The 19,419-nt window shown below is 43.9% G+C and overlaps 1 protein-coding gene across 11 annotated transcripts in view; it reads left to right on the forward strand.

The window, feature by feature from the left end:
• The window catches only part of LOC137423431 (SUN domain-containing protein 1), a 90,337-nt gene that overhangs the window by 70,497 nt on the left and 421 nt on the right, over window positions 1-19,419 (forward strand). For all 11 annotated transcript variants that reach the window (XM_078774205.1, XM_078774203.1, XM_078774208.1 and 8 more), the window contains 4 exons: window positions 7,635-7,719; window positions 7,830-7,945; window positions 8,160-8,327; window positions 19,209-19,301. In XM_078774205.1, the coding sequence (XP_078630331.1) occupies window positions 7,635-7,719; window positions 7,830-7,945; window positions 8,160-8,327; window positions 19,209-19,301 (462 nt within the window). The remainder of the gene's footprint in view (window positions 1-7,634; window positions 7,720-7,829; window positions 7,946-8,159; window positions 8,328-19,208; window positions 19,302-19,419) is intronic.

The following is a 19,419-nucleotide window of genomic DNA, read 5'->3' on the forward strand; positions in this document are numbered from 1 at the left end:
AGAATGACCTGGTCTGAATCCAAATTGATGATCAGAGATCAAGCCATTGGAGAAGAGGAAGGATTTGATATCTGAAGCAATGATGGAATCCATGACTTTGCTGATAATTGGGAGCAGGCTGATTGGTCTGTAGTTGCAAGGATCTGTTTTTGCATCTTTTTGTGTAAAGCGGTAATGTTTGCTGATTTCCAAGATGCTGGCAGATGACCTTGAGCAAAAGAGAGGGTGAAAAGAACAGAGAGAGGGTGAGATAGAGCGGCAGAGCAGGATTTTAGGACCCGAGGGCTGATGCCATCTGGTCCAGTTGCAGAATCAGAGTCGAGGTTTGATAAAAACTTCTCCACCTTGTCAGGAGAGAAGGACACAGAGTCCAGGAGCAGTTGGGTTCGACTGGGAAAGGTGGGAACAGAGAGAGATGGGTTTGGGACACAAGATTTTGAGGCAAACACAGAGTTGAGGCATTCGGCTTTGTCACGTGCGGTGTCAACTGTGTAGCCATTTGAGGTAAGGGAGGGGATGGAGGGGGAACAAACACCAGAAACGGATTTGACCAGACGCCACCAGGATTTGGAGGAAGGAGACAGGTTTGAGAGTTCAATCTTGAGTGTGGAGAGATAGTGCTTCCTGGCACTCCTGAGGGTAGAAACACACTTGTTTCGAGCTTGGTGGAAGGAACTGCGATTGCCTTCAGTTGGATTTGCCTTCCAAGACGCAAAGGCAAGTTGTTTCAGGGCAACTGCCTCACCACAAGATTCAGTGTACCATGGACGGGAGGAAGGGTAAGACAACTGAAGACGAGATGGGATAAATCTGTGCATGAGAGAGAGCAGTTTGCTTTGGAAGAATTCCCAGGAAGAATTTATGTCAGAGGCATTAGAGATGGGAGACCAGTCCAGTTGATTGATGGCTGCTTGCAGACCGTGCCAGTCGGCCTGAGTGAAATGCCAGACTCATCGGCGCTGAGGAGGCTCTCTGAGAATGGCCAGTGAGATGTCCACTTTAACAAGCACATGATCAGAAGAACCGATTGGAGCAGAAGAAGAGCAGCAGACATTTGCAGGGAAGTTCGTCATAACCAAGTATAGAAGAGAAGATACTCCATTTTCCGGGTCGGGAAATTGACAGATTGTGTCAGCCCCAATGAGTCACAGAAGTCCTTTGCTGAGGTGCCATGGCTGGTGAGAGATGAACCCACACCCAGCCAGCTGGCATGATGACAGTTGAAGTCGCCACATATGAGGAAGAGAGAGTTTGGATGAGTTGATAGAAGTTGGTCCATGTTGTCCGACAGAGAAATGTAAATGGAGTCATCACTGTTTGGAGGACGGTACAGAACACATATGAACAAAAGGTGGGAGCGGAGAGGAAGCTGTAGCCAGAGGTACTCCTGTGGGTGGGGTGGAGAGAGGGCAGTGCAGGGAGAGTGAGGAAGAGAGTTTTTGATAAAGATAGCCACCCCACCACCAGGACGAGGATCAGGTCTATCGTACCGGAGGAGGGAGTAACCAGGAAGAGATATTAAGGAATCGGAGACATCTTGAAGGAGGAAAGTTTCTGTTAAGCAGATCAAGTCTGGATTTTCAGAAGCAACCTGAATGGAGAGATCAATCAGGTTTGAGCGAAGGCCCCGGATGTTTGAGGTCCATACCGTTAGTGAGGAGAGAGGGGGAGCATCGGGTGCAGGACAGGGGAGGGGAGGGGTAGGGTCAGATGAAGGGTGAGAGGGGGATGTAGGAAGAGCAGTTGATAGTGTGTCAGAGATTACAGAAGAGTTACAAGAAAGGGAAGGATGAGGAGGACGAAAGGTTTGATGGTGATGGAATGAGGCACTGTGAGAGTTTGTTTGAGGGGGGGCAGAGGAAAGTAGAAGGTTGGGGGAGGTGGAGGTATGACATAGGAGGGAGAGGAAGTGGGGAGGAGGCAGCTTTGAGAAGGAGGTGGGAGGAGGGAGAATTTGGGAGGGATGGTTGGGGGGGAGATTGGAAGGGGAGGGGCAAGGGGGGAGTTTAGAAAGTGGATGATTAATGAAAGATGAACATATATAACAAATTGGGTTTGTTGTGATTTTCAAGTTAGCGATTCATTTAAGAACGATGGAGGAGGGATGGAATGAATGAGAATTTAGAGCATGGAGTGATTTGGAATCATAAGAGATTGAATATTTTTTTGAAATGGAATGAGTTGAAGAGGAAATTGAAAGGAACCTTTTAAATAAGAAGAAAAACAGCGTGTTGTAATAAACCACTGAATAAAACACTGAAGGGGATAGTTGAAACATATTTAAACAGAACTGTGAAGAACAATCTTGTATTCACAAAAATACCAATGGGGGGAGGAAGCCTAGAGCGACGACCACGAGTCACTTAAACAGGGCAAAAGGTGGAAGGCAAGGGGAAAATGGGGGCGGGGCGAGACAGCGCACGTGGGCAGAGGCAAAAGCACACGAGGAGAAAGGGAAATAAAAGTTTTTTTTGTTTGTTTTTTTGTTTGTTTTTGGGGGGGTGGGGGGTGTGGGGGTTACAACGTTAGACAAATAGTAGATGTTTGGTGAAGCTTGGTGGAGAAGGGGAAATGAAAAAAGCTAGCAAAACAGCGAAGGAAGGAACAACCTTCGACGGGGGAAGCCTGAGGCTGCAAGGCCTTGCTCGCGAGGCTGCAAGGCCTTGCTTGCGGCAAACAAACGATTAATTTATGAAAGATAAACACCGAGAAACTTCCAAGGGGGACACTATAAGTTCACACCGAACGATAAATACAGTTTCGACAAAATACAATTGTAAACAGACTTAACTTTGAAAAACGTGGAGACCGTGTGGACCGTCGAAAACCCCTGCCACTGTCTCCAAGATCTCGCGAGATCTCCAATTTAAACATTTAAGCAGGTAGATTTGTCAAGAGAAAATGACATTTTTTAAACGTATATCCTGGGAATATAGTGTACTGTATTCAAATAATTTCATCACAGTTTTGACAATAAATAGTCAAAAGGCATCTAGAAGTCAAGGTAACATGCCATGCCAGGTAACATGCTGAAGAACAACATACTGTACTCCACAATGTTGCACATTTCCTACGTGTATTTACTAATACGGAAATTTGTAGTCAGATTTTTATTTTTTCTGTTTATTACCACACTCACAAGAGGGTATTGCATTTGTTTGTCTATCCGCTCATAATGTGCTAACCTCAATCACAAACATCACTTGGTGGTAGCCAGTATTACACGTTATCTTTTTTCAACCATGTACCACTTTTAAGTTACAAAGTCCAAACTCGAAGTACAAATACATCCTTGTATGGGACATAGCATAGGCTATTTGGCCATGGCCTCGTGCGGGGGTGTGGGGGGAATGAAGGGGGAGGCGTACATTCTCTATGTAAATGTGTACCGTGTATCGCCACCTGGTGGTGGTGGCAGATGGTATTGCAATTTAATTTTTTTACCTGGGCAACGCTGAGGTTAAAGCACTCTTCGCATGTGTAAATTTGGCCTCCTTCCCTTCTATTTGGATACCTTCCCTTCTCCCCACCTCCCCTCCACCACCAAACAGAGAGGTCTGTCATCGTGTGAGACATTTCTACCTGGGAGAGTCATCATGACGAAGGGGTGTGGCGGGGAGGGCAAAGGGGGGAGCGGGACGTGAGGATGGGGAGAGGTTGAGGGAAGGGGTTAAAGCACTCTTTTCATGGTTAAATTTGTCTTCCTTTCCTTCTCCTCGCCCAAAATGGAGGGGCCTGTCAAAGTGGGAAAAATAATAACCAGATGGAGCCGGGGACATCGTGCGAGGGAAACATTTCTAGCAGCAAGGGACATGCAGCCGGGGTGAGGAAGATGAGAGATGAGAGAGGAGAGAGGAGGGAGGTTGGAGGGAGGGGCGCGAGGAGGAGGGAGGTTGGGGTGAGGAGAGATGGGAGGGAGGGTTGGGGTGAACGGGTGGTGGGAGGGGGAAGGATGGGAGGTTGGGAATTGTCAGTGTCTGTCTTTTGATTAAATCCGTCAGCAAAGCAATGGGTACTTTTGCTAGTTTATATAAAAGACATTCTATTCGGAACATGTTTTGTTTTCTATAAAGGACATTCTATTAGCAACGTGTTTTTATTTTTATTTTTATACTTATGTGGATCGGCTCGCTGCGCTTGCCTCACCACATGTTCTCACCACACGTTCTCACCGCAGAGGCACGGGCTTGTTGTTTTAACTGAGGATAATGACCTGACTGAATTTGATTTGCTCTGTTGTCATGATTTACCCCAATCATAATACAAACATTTCTTTTGTACAATTTAATTTGTAATATTGGTGATATTAAAGTGCATTCAGAAAGTATTCAGACCCCTTCACTTTTTTCACATTTTGTTATGTTGCAGCCTTATGCTGAAATCGTTTAAATTCATTTTTTCCCTCATCAATCTACACTCAATACCCCATAATGACAAAGAGAAAACAGGATTTTAGAAAGTTTTGCAAATTTATTAAGAATAAAAAACTGAAAGATCACATTGACATAAGTATTCATACCCTTTGCTATGACACTTGAAATTTAGCTCAGGTGCCTCCCATTTCTCTTGATCATCTTTGAGATGTTTCTTCAGTCTGCACCTTGATTGGAGTCCACCTGTGGTAAATTCAATTGATTGGACATGATTTGGACAGGCACACACCTGTCTTTATTCAGTGCCGGAACTGATCAGCCTCTCCTCAGTGAAAGACACATGAAAGCCCGCTTGGAGTAAAAGCACCTAGAGGACTCTCAAACTGTGAGAAACAAGATTCTGTGGTCTGATGAAACCAAAATTGAACTGTTTGGCTTCCGTCTGGCCACTCTGCCATAAAGCCCAGATCGGTGGAGTGTTGCAGTGATGGTTGTCCTTCTGGAAGTTTCTCCCATCTCCACACAGGATCTCTGGAGCTCAGCCAGAGTGACCATCGGGTTCTTGGTCACCTCTCTTACCAAGGCCCTTCTCCCCCGATTGCTAAGTTTGGCTGGGCGGCCAGCTCTAGGAAGAGTCCTGGTTGTTCCAAACTTCTTCCATTTAAGAATTATGGAGGCCACGGTGCTCTTGGGAACCTTCAATGCAGCAAAAAAATTTTTTTTAGGCTTCCCCAGATCTGTGCCTCGACACAATCCTGTCTCTGAGCTCTGCAGGCAGTTCCTTCGATCTCATGGCTTGGGTTTTGCTCTGATATGCATTGTCAGCTGTGAGACCTTATATAAACAGGTGTGTGCCTTTCCAAATCATGTCCAATCAATTGAATTTACCATAGGTGGACTCCAATCAAGGTGTAGACTGTAGAAACATCTCAAAGATGATCAAGAGAAATGGGAGGCACCTGAGCTAAATTTCAAGTGTCATAGCAAAGGGTATGAATACTTATGTCAATGTGATATTTCGGTTTTTTCTTTTTAATAAATTTGCGAAACTTTCTAAAATCCTGTTTTCTCTTTGTCATTATGGGGTATTGAGTGTAGATTGATGAGGGAAAAAATGAATTTAAACGATTTCAGCATGAGGCTGCAACATAACAAAATGTGAAAAAAGTGAAGGGGTCTGAATACTTTCTGAATGCAATGTATTTACTTGTAATTTTTTGTAATCTCAAAAGGTGCAAGTGGTGTGAAGCCCTAAATGGTCAAGGGTCCAAGCTGTTTAATCAGTCTGAAGGGTGTAAGGGATCGAAAGGGACTTAAGGGGTGTAAAGGTTTAATGGTATAAAAGGTTGTAAGGGTGAATGGATCTATAGGTGTCTAAAGTATTGAAAGGATCTTAAAGGTAAAAGTGGTCTTAAGGGTCTGCAGCATCTTGGGGTCTGATTGGTTTTTGGGGTATTTAAGGGTCTTCAGGGCTCTTTGGGGTATTCTTGGTCTTTTGGGTCTCCGTGGTATTTAAGTGTCTTTTGGGTCCTCCAGGTCTTTTGTGTCTTTGGGGTATTTTGGGTATTTTGAGTCTTCGGCTCTTTAAGGGTCCTCGGGGTCTTTTCGGTATTTGTGGTCTTTTGGGTGTTCATGGTCTTTTGGGTCTTCAGGGTATTTTGGGTCCTCTGAGTCTTTGAGGTCTTTAGGTTATTCTGGGTCTTTTGAGTCTTTAAGGGTTTTTTTGGGGACTTAAAGGGTCTTCAGGCTAAGGGATCTCAGCAGTCTTAAGGGTCGAAAGATATATTCCAACAGTACATAATTAATAGACAGGATGCAACCGGCATTCAAACAGCACGTAATTAATATACATGTGATCACACGGCTTCCCGGAAGGACGGATGGGCGTACGGCTTCACAGACTGGGTTTTTCGGGCTTTTTTAATGTAGATTTTTTTCTGTAAAGGGCATGCTATTAGGAAAGTATTGTTACTGGGGGAGATGGGTGGTGTAGTGCCGATAAGAGTGCAGCGTGTAGGCATAGCATAGGCTTAGGAAAGGTGTGAGGTGCGAGTGAGGGCCTTGCCCTGATGGGTGGAGGCAGATTATTGATCTCTGTTTTGGCTTGTAGCTCTTTTGTAATCGTTCCCTCTTGTGAATGAATGCTGATGCTCTTTGTTGGACTGCATACCTACTGCATAAAATTCTGCTATTCACACAAATGGGCCAAAAAAAAATATTTTCCAATATTCTCCAAAGTTTTTCCCCAATTTTTTGCTTTGGTTTTATACACTTTCTAATTTAAAAAGACGAGGAGTAGCAGATTATTGGAAAGATATGCTGCTGTTTGCACGTGCACGATACTTTTCTGTGTTTTTGAGTGACTAATATATTGTGTTAAATAAATTTGTTAATTCAGCTTTAACAATTTTGTGTAATCTCATTTTTTTAAATTATGAAATAGTTTAATTACATGCACACCACCCCCTACCCCCTTGCTCTATAAATATTGGTATTGGCACTTGAAAGAGCCATATCGGTTATTAGGAACCTGTTTTTTTTCTATGAAGGATGTGATTTTAGGAATGTTTTTATTTTTTTCTGTAAAAGTACAGCCTATTAGAACATGCGTAGTTCTATAAAGTATGTACTATTGGAATATGTGTACGTATACAAAAGTATATACAATTGAAACGTGAATTCATACAATAAAATCGAAAAGGTCTGTTTGTCCGCTGTATGAACGTAAAACCTACGTCTCCAATGCATCAATACAACACAACCACACACACCAGCACAAAAACTCCACAAAAACCAAGTCCTGGCGAGGGTCTGCAATCTCTGATTGGTCTTTCTTGATGCATCTTGTTTCAGTTTCGTTGCACAACCGTTTTTGAGTACTAATCCCATAGGCTAGATACTAAAACGTCAGAAAATATGGTTTTCAATGAAAACTGTTTTGCCTTTGTGTGTCAAATGTCAACACCCCATAATGAACACAATTATAACAAGTCAGTGGATTAAGCTGTGAGTCCCACTTTGTTTATTTGATTCTTAAGAGTGCAAAATTTCTAGCACTCTTATTTGGTGAGCACTCTGTATCGATATTGCTTGTAGGAGCTCGTTTCCTTTGCCATGTGAATACTGACTGCTGTTGTTTTCCCCAAAACTTTGCAGAATCTTGGTTTGAATGTTTGCTTTCAAATTTAGCGTAGGTTATCTTTCTCGGTGACTAGTTAAAGTTGTAGCAAGCATGTTCAATGCATTACCTTGTTCTGGCAGGAGGTGTTAAACATCGTTCATCGTTCCTTAAAACGATTTTCTGAGGACAAAACGGGAAAATTTGACTTTGCATTGGAGTCGGCAGGTACGGTTACAAGTGCATGCTTCAGATCCTACCTTGAACTAGAAATATAAACAGTATTTTTTTTAGAATTATATATATCTTTTTTTGGTTAATGTTTCCTTTCCGTGCAGGTGGTGCAGTAATAAATGTGCGCTGTTCCGAATCGTATACATCGAAGGCAGCTATTATCAGCTTTTTTGGTATTCCGTTGATGTATCAATCCCAATCTCCACGCATCATTATACAGGTACCTGTTCCACCACTGTAATCCAATGTGTCGGAAAAAAATATTTAAGGTGTCTTGTGGTAGGATTTGTACGCTGTACGCTGTTTGATTTTTTTACGCTGTCTGCAGTCTCACCTGAAAGATATGACAGGACTCAAGATCATGCTGTAGTTTATGAATACCAGTTGTAAGATGGCTTTTGTAACTAACAAAAGTTTTCTGTCATTTCTTTCAGCCTGATATGAACCCGGGAAATTGCTGGGCCTTTAAAGGCACTCATGGTTTCGCTGTGATCCGACTCTCTGCGTCTGTCGAGTTGACCGAATTTGTAATGGAACATGTGCCCCACGCACTTTCTCCAGCTGGACGTATTGACAGTGCTCCACGCGAATTCTCAGTTTTTGTGAGTCCTATTAAGAACTTTTACCGAATTGGCACAACTTATCAAGCATTAAAGCGACGTGACTTTTCTGCTGTAATTGTTAACCAGAATTAACCAGGCTTTCTTTGTGTATGCGGAAGTTAAATCTTTGTTTTTGGAATAGAAGTTGATCACTAAACATAATTTTTCCTCTACGGTTACAATCTTACTATAATTCACCAAATGTCCGTCCATTTGAAGGTACCGCAAAAACGGCTGAACCAATCGCAACAATATTTTGGGTGGGTAATCCTAGGACCCCCTAGAGTAAAATAGGCTATATTGTTATTCCAATTTCAGCTTTGGCCTCCAGCATTTTCAGGTTTGGACTCCCGCATAATGTTATTTTCCCGGGTGCCGCACAAACGGCTGCGCTGCACGGCTGCACCGATTGGACTCTGTGACCTCGGACAAAGACCTTGTATGGGTTGAATCCCTGCTTGAGAGAATGCCAACCCCCTCCACGCCATCATGGTCATCTCTCCAACTCACAATCCCATGAGATATGCGGAAAGGATGACACAAAACCAATTATTTTCTTTTTGATTCATATATAAACATCATTAAAAGTAAATAATGACCTCGGCCAAAGTTCAAACGACGTGGGTTTCATCTCTACATGAGAGAATTCCACATAGCTATTTGGGCGGTGTATAAGCCAACAGATCGCTGTCTCCATCGATCTTGCTGAGGCCGTAACACCTATCGGCTCAAAATCCTTTAAACTGTTGACTTGGTAGTTTTTACAATGAAGGAAACGTTAACAATGTTGTAAAAAGTTTATTTTGTGATTAATTTGTGATTGGAGTTATGCTGTTTGGAATGAAAAAAGAGATATCGAGTTCAAGTGAATGACGACATGCCGTGAAGGTTTCTACTTTCTGAACGTGAACTTCGCGGATCGCCAAATGCAGATTCGCTATGGTCCCACGATCAATGTTTCTATACGTGAACGTACCCGTTTGTTTGCGAACGGGTACGTTTTTCATGGAAGTCCTTCACGAATCTGCTGTCCATGTCTGACGTGCGACTGAAGGTGCTACAGGAATGTGGAATTTATTGGTTTCATGCTTTCGCATTCGCCGTATCTACATTGCCTGTTTGCTTCCGGCCTCCCACCCGTGCATAGCGCGGGTATCTCACTAGTGTTTTTAATTTTGTGTGAACTAATCTTATGGTGAATGTTGGCACAAGCAAAAAGTGGCACAAAACACTAAAATGTGATGATAAAAGTCCGAGTATTTTAGCTAAATAGAGGGCTCAAGCCATGCAGGAAGAACTTTTGACTCGCTTCCTTGACCAATCACAAGGCCAGAATTGAGTGACGTCACCCATTTGCGTTCGTTACCCAAAACCAGGAATTTCATCATTTTTCAAGAACAAACCTCAGAAAATGCTTTCATGGAGTGGTTGATCCATGTTTAGAACACCGAAGATAAAATGGTGCCATTTTCTGAAAAGAGTTGGGCGACAACTCACCAATCTATCCTGTGATGGATTAATTTGGATAGAAAATGTAGAAATGTTGCCCACTGACGTGCAGCAGTTGGTGATTATTTTTGGTCGAACACTGCCGTGGAAGCCATCCAAGATAATGGATACGGATGTCACAGGAAATATTATGTGCATAAATCACACAAACACAACCTGTGCAGTTGGAAGGGTTGCTAAGGCTGCTGAAAGTCAGTCGAGGCCAGAGTCTTCCACCATCAGTGATGGTGGAGATTAACCACCTATGCAGCGTCTGTGATCCAGCAGGAGTGGTGAATTGCTGAAACCGCACAGGTCCTGTACCGGTCCGCACAGGTCTGTACAAAATGTCAGAAGAAAGGGCATTTTTCCTTCACTCTGGGAAACGTATACGCGACAATCTTGTGACTGCCGAAACCAAATATGGAGGTAGATGACGAGACGGGACATGGTTAATTCTTACTGGAGTGGATTAGTTTGTAGCTAAGTTTATGAAACAAACATTTCTGTTTCATACAGAAATTGAGCCTATATTGCATCATGAAAAGCAGAATCTTTGTCACAGTGGTCACAGTGGTCATTGTACTGATTAGGAATAGTCTGATTTGCGGACCTGGATAACCGGAGTATCAGATGAACCTTGAATTGACAAATTGGTTGTGGTCACTCCCAATATTCATCAGAGACTCGTGTCAATCATTCAAGATGTCCTTTACCTACAGGCCAACAAAACAACAACAACATGCATTTTAAGGCCATTTTCCCTGCTAGAGCGGGGGTTAGCCTTGCAGTCCCCATGACAATCTTCTCCATTTTGCCCTATTTTCTGCATCTCTCCTTGTTAACCCCCTTGCCCGCATTTCTTCTTCCACCATCTTTAGCCGAGTCTTTCTCGGTCTTCCCCGTCCTCTACTTCCTTCTACATTCATTTCCATCACTCTTCTCAACCAGTCACTTTCATCCTTCCTCAACACATGACCAAACCATCTCAACCTGTTCCTCTTCACAGCATCAATCACAGGCTCTATTCCCATCATCTTTCGCAATTCATCATTTGTCTTCCTCTCTCTCAACGATACTCCACACATCCACCGAACCATTCGCATTTCCACCCTTTCCAGCCTTCGTTGCTGCTCTACGATCATTACCTATGTCTCGCTCCCATAAATCATAACACTTCTCACACATGCAGCATACACCTTTCCATTCAGCTTCAAGGACACTCCCCTCCTCATCAGCACGCCACTCAGTTCCCGAAACTTCTTCCATGCACATCTCACTCCAGCAACCGTTGCCAAGTCTGATCCACCTTCTCCATTCAGCATGACATTCAGCATGTCTCCGAGGTAGCAAAATGTTTTCACACCTTCCAGCTTCACGCCGTCTCCAAGATCCAACTCGACATTTCCTCCATCTGCAGCTCCCTCTGTGCACACCTTACATTTGAATGTAGCTGCCACACTGGTTAATGACCCTCTCAGACCTCTACATTTTTGATGAACCCACTCAGCGCACATTGTACATTGAATGGAGTTCACTCCGACACCCTTCCTGCACACAGCACATGGCCACTTCTCAGTTCTTTCCACCTCACCACATGCTTTACCACTTGCCATCACCGATATCATCCGATAGTCACTTTCAGACCTTTTGTCTCCATACATTCCTTCCACTTGTTCATCTTTTCCTTCAGTCCATCCATACTTTCCGCAATCAACACCAGATCATCTGCATACAACAACTCCCACGGTAAACCCTCCTTTACGTTCTGAGCCAGCACCTCCATCACAGCTACAAATAGTAGTGGACTTAGTACCGACCCCTGATGCACTCCCACACTCACTTCAAACTCACCACTGTTCCCGTCCTTCGTCCTTACAGCTGTGCGCGCTCTTTTGTACATTGCCATCACTACTCTGATCAACCATTCCTCCACTCCTAACTTCCTCAATGCCCATGTCAATACTTTGCGTGGAACCCTATCGAATGCTTTCTCCAGATCAACAAACCCAAAAAACAACTTCTTCCTCTTCTCCATGTACTTCTCCTGCAACTGCCTCACAATAAAGAGCGCGTCTGTCGTTCCTCTTCCTGGCATGAATCCAAACTGCATTTCGTCGATCTTCACCTTCTTCCTTATCCTCCTCTCCAACACCCTTTCCAATACCTTCATTCCATGCTCCAATAACTTTATCGCTCGGTATGAGCCACACTCCAGAGGGTCACCTTTCCCCTTGTATAGAGGGACGAGGGTACTCAGTTCCCAATCCACTGGAATGCGGCCTTCTTTCACCACCAGATTACAGATCTCTGTCATTCTCTTCACACCCCACTTCCTGCTGCCTTCAACATATCTGCCACAACTCCCGTCGGCCCTCCCGCTTTTATACTCTTCATTGCTTTTATCGCTTCCTCAACTTCCTTCGCAGTTATCTTCTCTGCCGGTCCTAAAACTGGGTTACTCTCAATGTTGCCATCCCATTCATTCTCTGTATTCAACAGCATTTCCATATATCTTTTCCATCTTCCTTTAATTCCATCTGGGTCCACAACGATTTGTCCCACTTCATCCTACAAGCAACTCACCCCCATCACATCACACCTCTCTTTCGCTATCTGCTTTGCAATCCTGAATACCACTCTCTGACCCTCTTCCAAATCCAAGCGTTCTCCGAACTTTTTCCTACATGCCTCCTGCGCCTTTGCTACCTCTTTCTTTGCAGCCTTCTTGGCTGCCTTATAACTTTCATGCTCTGCTTTTTCTGCTCCCATACCCTTCGCCTTCTGCCACTCCTTGAACTTCTTCCTCTTCTCGTCAATCCTCTTTCCAACTTCCTCATCCCACCACCATGTTTCCGAGTGCTTCGGTGGTCCTTTTGTCCATCCACATACCTCACCAACGGCTCCCAACAGACTATCTTTCATTCACATCCAACCACTTTCAAGCTCAACCACATCATCCTCTACCCTACTCAGCCTCTCTTTTAATGCCTCCCTTACTGTCACCTCTTTCAACACCACACCTTCATTCTCGGTTGGTACTTCACCCGCCGAGCTCTCCTCGCACCTTTCACCCTTATGTCGCAGACAACCAAGTGGTGCTGTGAAACAGTCTCCTCCCCCAGGATCACCTTTGTGTCCCGGAGGTGCCCACTATCTCGCCTACGCACCATCAGGTAGTCAACGGTTGTCGTCGATGCACCCGACGTGTATGTAACAAGCTTATTATCCTCTTTCTGGAACTGAGTATTACAAATCAACAAATCAGCTCCATCAGCAAACTCCAAAATCCTTTCACCTTCTCCTTTTCTCACACCATATCCGTAACGCCCATGAACTCCCTCAAAACCATCCATACTCCTTCCCACATGTCAATTCAGGTCTCCTCCTACCACAACAACTTCCTCATCTTTCACGTTTTCCATCAGCTTCTCTATCGCACACCAGAACTTGTCCTTCTCTTCATCGCTCCGACCAACCTGCGGAGCATATCCCGAGATGACGTTCACCAAGAGTTTTCCAATCATTATTTGCACCATCATCAACCTATCACTCACTCTAGTCACACTCACCACACTGTCTACAAACTCCTCAGAAAGCAGGACACCAACACCATTCACACCCTCCGGGCACCCTTGCCGCACAAACTTGTATTTCTGTCCCTGCCTACCCTTCACCATTCTCACACCACTTCCCTTCCATCTCGTCTCTTGCACACAACATATGTCCACTCTTCTTCTGATCAATACTTCCACCACTTCTCCTGATCTCCCTGTCATTGTCCCTACATTCCATGTCCCAAACCTCAGAAACCGATCTCCACTTCGGGCTGTACCCTGCTCATATGTAGTTGTAATTGTCATGGTTCTCTTTTTGAGGCAATGTTTTTATGGCCGGATGCCATTCCTGACGCCAACCCTCTTAGTCGCATCTTACGACACGCAGGGATACGGTGTACCTATTCTAAACCAGGGTACACACCGGGACCTTTACCTATAGGCCAAAGGGAAATAATTATGCTAAAATCATGTGTTGGGGCTGACCGTGAAGCATTTGAGTGGAAGCTCCAAAATAGTGAATCTGATCAGCAAACTCAGACACTGCATCAACAGTACAGAAATTGCTCTAGAAACTGCATTTGCACAGCTACAGCTGAATCAAGGTGCCGATGGCATTTCAAGAGGCTTCTCAGATCTCAGAGAGGAAGCCTACAATATTAGTATGGGACAGTGTTGACTTTTCTGAAGAAACCTTGAGTACAGCTGGTACTACACATCAATCAGTATTCTGAACTCTCAATTGATGATGATGATAACAGAGCCGCAATCTCACAAAGGCAGCGGTCACTCGAGTCGGTACGATCTTCCATCTTGACCTAATATCGTGGAGTGGCGAACGTCAGGGCCCTCAGTTTTCAGATATCGGTATGAACCATGCCCATATTGAAGAAATGGAAGATAGTATCAAACATGGTGCAGACCTCGATGCATTGTATGCGGTGATGTGATTTTGCCCAATTGGACTGGATTCAACACGCTGTCACAAGGAACGAAACAAATCACAACCTCTCCCATTGGATATCAACCAGGCAATGTGGCGTCATCGACAGAGCTCAACACCATGTACATGATTCTGAATCGGAGAGTTAATATTGTCAACCAGGTCAAACTCGACAGTATGATCGTAGTATTCGACCAGGCAATTTACTGAAAAGCAGAGGAGATAAAATGGAAAGACGATGACATATCCACTCGACTGGTTCCCCTGGCTAGGAGAATTTCATGCCAGCATGAATTTCATGTTTATAATTGGGAAGCTGTTCGATGATGCCAAATTACATGACATAATCGTTGAATCTGGATTGGTGTCTCAAGGATCCGATCCATAAGTGGAAAACATTACAATCGTGCCATCTGTGTACATAAAATTGTTTGAAGCATTCGAGCGTCTATGACTTGAAGCATTTGTTAATCAACTTCCTGATGGGAAGCAAAGGCTGGATGGAACAGCTCTTGATCCGTTCGTTGAATTCGTACCCCTCAGCACTGTTAAGGGATCTTCTGAATAGCTGGGAAGTTGATGAGTTGACAAAAGAGTACAAGGAATTAATTGCTCGTCAGAGAAAGGCCAATGATGCATTCGCTCTCTGGACTAGTTACCTGGAAATAGTCAGCCTCCTTCTGAACTTCATACGTGCTACAAGAACTTCGGATTGGGAAGGGCACCTGGCAAGGATCCGGCTCATGATGCCATTGTTTCATGCATATGATCGAACTCATTATGCTCGACATCCCCCTATGTACTGGCTTGAGAGGACGAGGTTGAGTGAAACTCGCTCTTCACTACAGACAAGCATGTGTCATGGATTGGACAGATCAGAGGCAGGTGTGTTATGGCTTCTTGGCTATCTATCGCATGTCATCAAGCAGACCATAAACAGAGACTCAAAAAACATCGATGGCACAAGGGAGATGTGAAGTATTAGTGACAATAAATGCCATCTCTATCCAGTAATCACGAGGAAGCAGCACTCGTTAGCCCTTCATTGCAAAGATGCTTCAACTCATTTTGGGGCTTTTGTGATTTCTGGTTTTGACACTGACGTTTCCATAGTTTTACTAGTTGGCCAATATGTCAGACAATGACGCGGATACTATTCTTGAAACAGGTATCAAGCCCAAGACTAGACTAGACTATTGGAGTTGAACACTATGTCAGCAGTCCTCGGTAGTCATGTTTGTAACGCTTTACCCGGACTTCATCCGCTCACAGGTTGTGCCTCCACAAGTTGTTTCCATCGCAAGGGAAAAAAATGAAAGCATTCCAACTCATGGAACGCAGTGCAACATTTATGTAGGCGTTCATTGACCTTAGCTCGACCTTCTCAGTCGCTAACGTACTGTTACTGATGCTCGAGGAGTTTGTGGCTCGCCTGTACAGTCAGCCGGTTGATACGATCAATGAGGCTCTCTACGGAGTATTTTGCTCGTCGTCCATTTTTGATGTGTGGAGTCTGCCTCATACGGTGGATGCTCTGTACCAGCATATACTTCGGGTCAATTATCAAGCTCACTTATGTTCAAACACGCCTTCAATCAGTTCATCGAACCTCCAAATCCAAATGATCGTGATTGGATTGTAGAAGATAGACAGATCAGGGTTCGTTGGATGCTGAAAAAGCAGGCTCCGACTGATGTCGTGTGGGCCGTGCAGTGTAGGTCTGCAAAGACCCAATGTGAAGGACATCACTGTTGCCGATCTAATGACTTGCCGTGCACCGATCTATGCACTTGCAATTATTTCCAGAACAATGCCACGACGATCCACAAATTCGCTTTTGAAGCAGATGTTGAAGGCGATGATTCCAACGATGAACAAGCTGTTACCTCGCTCTAGAAACATTATTCAAAATGGCCTTGTAGTGCTTTTTATCAGATTGTTGTTCCCCATTTATACTTTGTAGTGTAAACTTCAGAGCTTTTGCACACATACTCCAGTGCAGGCAGGATAAGTAATAGTAGTGGTATGCATATTTGTATGCTTTTTGTGAAAACTTTTCCATTATATCAATTTTCTATTGCATAAGGTCCTCGACCTTTAATTTGATTCCACACTGAGTTGATTGATCATGATATTTTCCACCAGCTCTTATAAGATACTAGGAAGAGTACCAGTCCCAAATGATGGAAAAAGCTAGCAAAAGTATGCCCCTTCTCCTCTCCCTCCATATTCCTCTGTTCCTCCCTTCTCTCCCCATTCTACTCCCTCCACTCCCCCACTACGTTATCTCTCCACTATCTCTCCCCCACTCCTCTATCTCTCCCCCACTCCTCTATCTCTCCCCCACTCCTCTATCTCTCCCCCACTCCCCTCTCCCTCCTCCACACTCCCTGTACCTCCCCCATTCCTTTCTCTCTCCCCTCACATCCTACTTCCTTCTTCCCCACTCTCTTCTCCTCTCTACATGTCCGTGCTCTATCCTTTTTAAACAGCTTTAATTTCCTTTTCATTTTTTGCTTTGGCTATTCAATCACTAATATTTGATATCTGATGTACCATATTCGTTACAGGGCATCTGTCACCAAAGCAGCTTTCTGAGCAATTTTTTTTTTTATACTTGGGCTAAGCCTCATAATAGAGTTGACGCACACACACACACACACACACATCTGGTTTTTTCATTTCTGTTCCTCACAATTCTATCCCTCTTTCATTCACCGACATATACACACACACACACACACACACACACACACACACACACACACACACACACACACACACACACACCACTTGAACAGCTTGGTCCATGAATCGTGGATCCCATACCGAAGCGAAGATGGATACTTTGGGTCCAGGGAGGTCTCCATTCATCTCCTGAAACCCGTAAATGGAGATAACAACCAACGGCACACACACACACACACACACACACACACACACACACACAAAGACACACTGACGAGACAAACACTTAACACTGTCACTGAGATTGCGAAAGTGCAGTCACTACCGTCACTTCCTGGGATACTCTGGGTACCAGCGACGTCATGACAATGGCGCCTCTTTTCTCACCGTACTCAGCAGGGCATTTGCTCAAGAAGAATGTCCTCCTCTCCATGGATGCCAACCAATGGCGATTGTCCGTGCTCTATCCTTTTCAAGCAAAGAAGCAGCACGTACCATTTTAAGTCTTTAGTATAACTTGAACCGGTCCAAACCAGATGGGTGTTTTTTAGGAGACACAATCTCCTTACTGAATGGCCGTTGGCTCCCTACAGGAGCTCATCCGCCCTTTCACAGGTGTTGTTTTTGGTCATGGCCGGGTGTCAGTCATCCTCCCCACTAGCAATGCCATTCAGAAGTGTTGGTTTACCATGTTGGACCATGTGGCACGTAGCACTGGGTTACATGTTTACCAGTGGCAGTCCCAAAAGACTGACCTGACTGAAATGGTTATACTGGGTGGTTTGGTTTGCCATTGCTTTCCCAGCAGTAGTTGGGCAGAATTTGTAATTTGGTCACGGTGCCGGCGATAGCTCGCCTACTCTTCGTGAAGGACACCGTGGGGATTTTTTTACGTCCACCAACTAATGTCGGTAGACTGGACCCAGTTTAACATCTATCACCTAATGCCAGAAGACGGGACGTCCAGTTGAACGTCCATCGGAGGGAAGGCACACAGTGATGATTTACCGTCTGTGAAACACCGAGATGATAGTTTTTAGGTGGGTCGGGATTCAAACCCAGGTTAGAAAGCTTAGAAGAGATTGTGCGTACCTCGGTGGTCATCGTGTCAGCCGTACCCCTTAACGCACTGTTAATAATAATCAAACCAATTCCATGTTGTACTAGTATGTATTACTATATGTTAAAATTAATAATAAAATTAATAAGTATTACTATATGTTAAAAAAATAATAATAAAAGTGGAATCCGAATCCAAAAAGATCACGACCGATGTCACTGGACGGTGTAAAATAAAATCAGACATACAATAATTACCTTTAGAAGAGTGAAAAAATTCATTTTGGAGCCATTTTACCTCATGTCTTGCAGAACCTGTTATTTGATTATTATTTTTTTAATCGCTTTTTCCTTTTACCCTTCAACATATTGCACTGAAACTTGGTAGGGGACATGTATTGCAAATCAATTCTCCCTGTTGTTGATTTTGACATGATTGAGATGGAACCTGTAGCTTTGTCAACTTAAAGTAACACTACTTAATCAACAATCCTTTTGTACTTTACTTCAAAACAAAACATGTCTATTGTCGCAATTAAATCATAGTATCTGAATTTATTCTTGAACCACAAGGATGGATTGTTCATGAATATTGATTAGTAGTACTTATGTAGCAATCAGGAACAGTTCCCCTTTATACTATGTATGTTCATGAATGTATGGTGAGCGGTTCAAGTTACATTTTCCATGTATGTATGTTTTTTCACACGAGTGAAGAACCCGCTCCGAGCCTCCGACAAAGCCAAAGGTTTGAACTATTATTACATGCCATGACGGCACATGGTGTGGCAGTGCAAGGGGCAGGATTTTTTGGGGGTTTTGCCAGCAATGAATACAACGACGAGTTTTTCCAGGTCATTCCATCAGGCACTTCATGTGTACTTGACTAGACAATTTCCTAAACTTGGCAATTATAAAAAAAAAAAATATATATTGCTGGAAAACGTTATTGGAGATGTATGACGTGCTGAAGTAGAGACAGTAAAGACCATGAAATTACGTGATTCCCAATTGGCGGTCTGCGGTCATTTATCGCTGACCTTTGCCGAGTCCCTGTTGAGAACCACTGCACTACGCAACTTTCCTTGGTGAAGGCCACTTCCTTATTCGAATACTGGAGTCGATGCTCTTTTTTTTTTTTTTTAGGGTTTACAGGATGAGAATGATGAACAAGGCCATCTGTTGGGGAAATACATCTTTCAGGAGGATGGCGAGTCTTTGCAAACTTTTCCTGTCCAGGTGTGTATCGAGTTTGAAAGTTTGACCGTGTTGATATTTTCACTGTTTCAAGATGTTTCACTTTTTATTGATTTAAATCGCAATGTTTGACCATGACTAATTCTCAGGCCCCCTTTTC

The sequence above is a fragment of the Myxine glutinosa genome, chromosome 3 (assembly GCF_964187855.1).
Source record: "Myxine glutinosa chromosome 3, kmMyxGlut1.1, whole genome shotgun sequence".
NCBI classification, from domain to species: Eukaryota; Metazoa; Chordata; class Myxini; order Myxiniformes; family Myxinidae; genus Myxine; species Myxine glutinosa.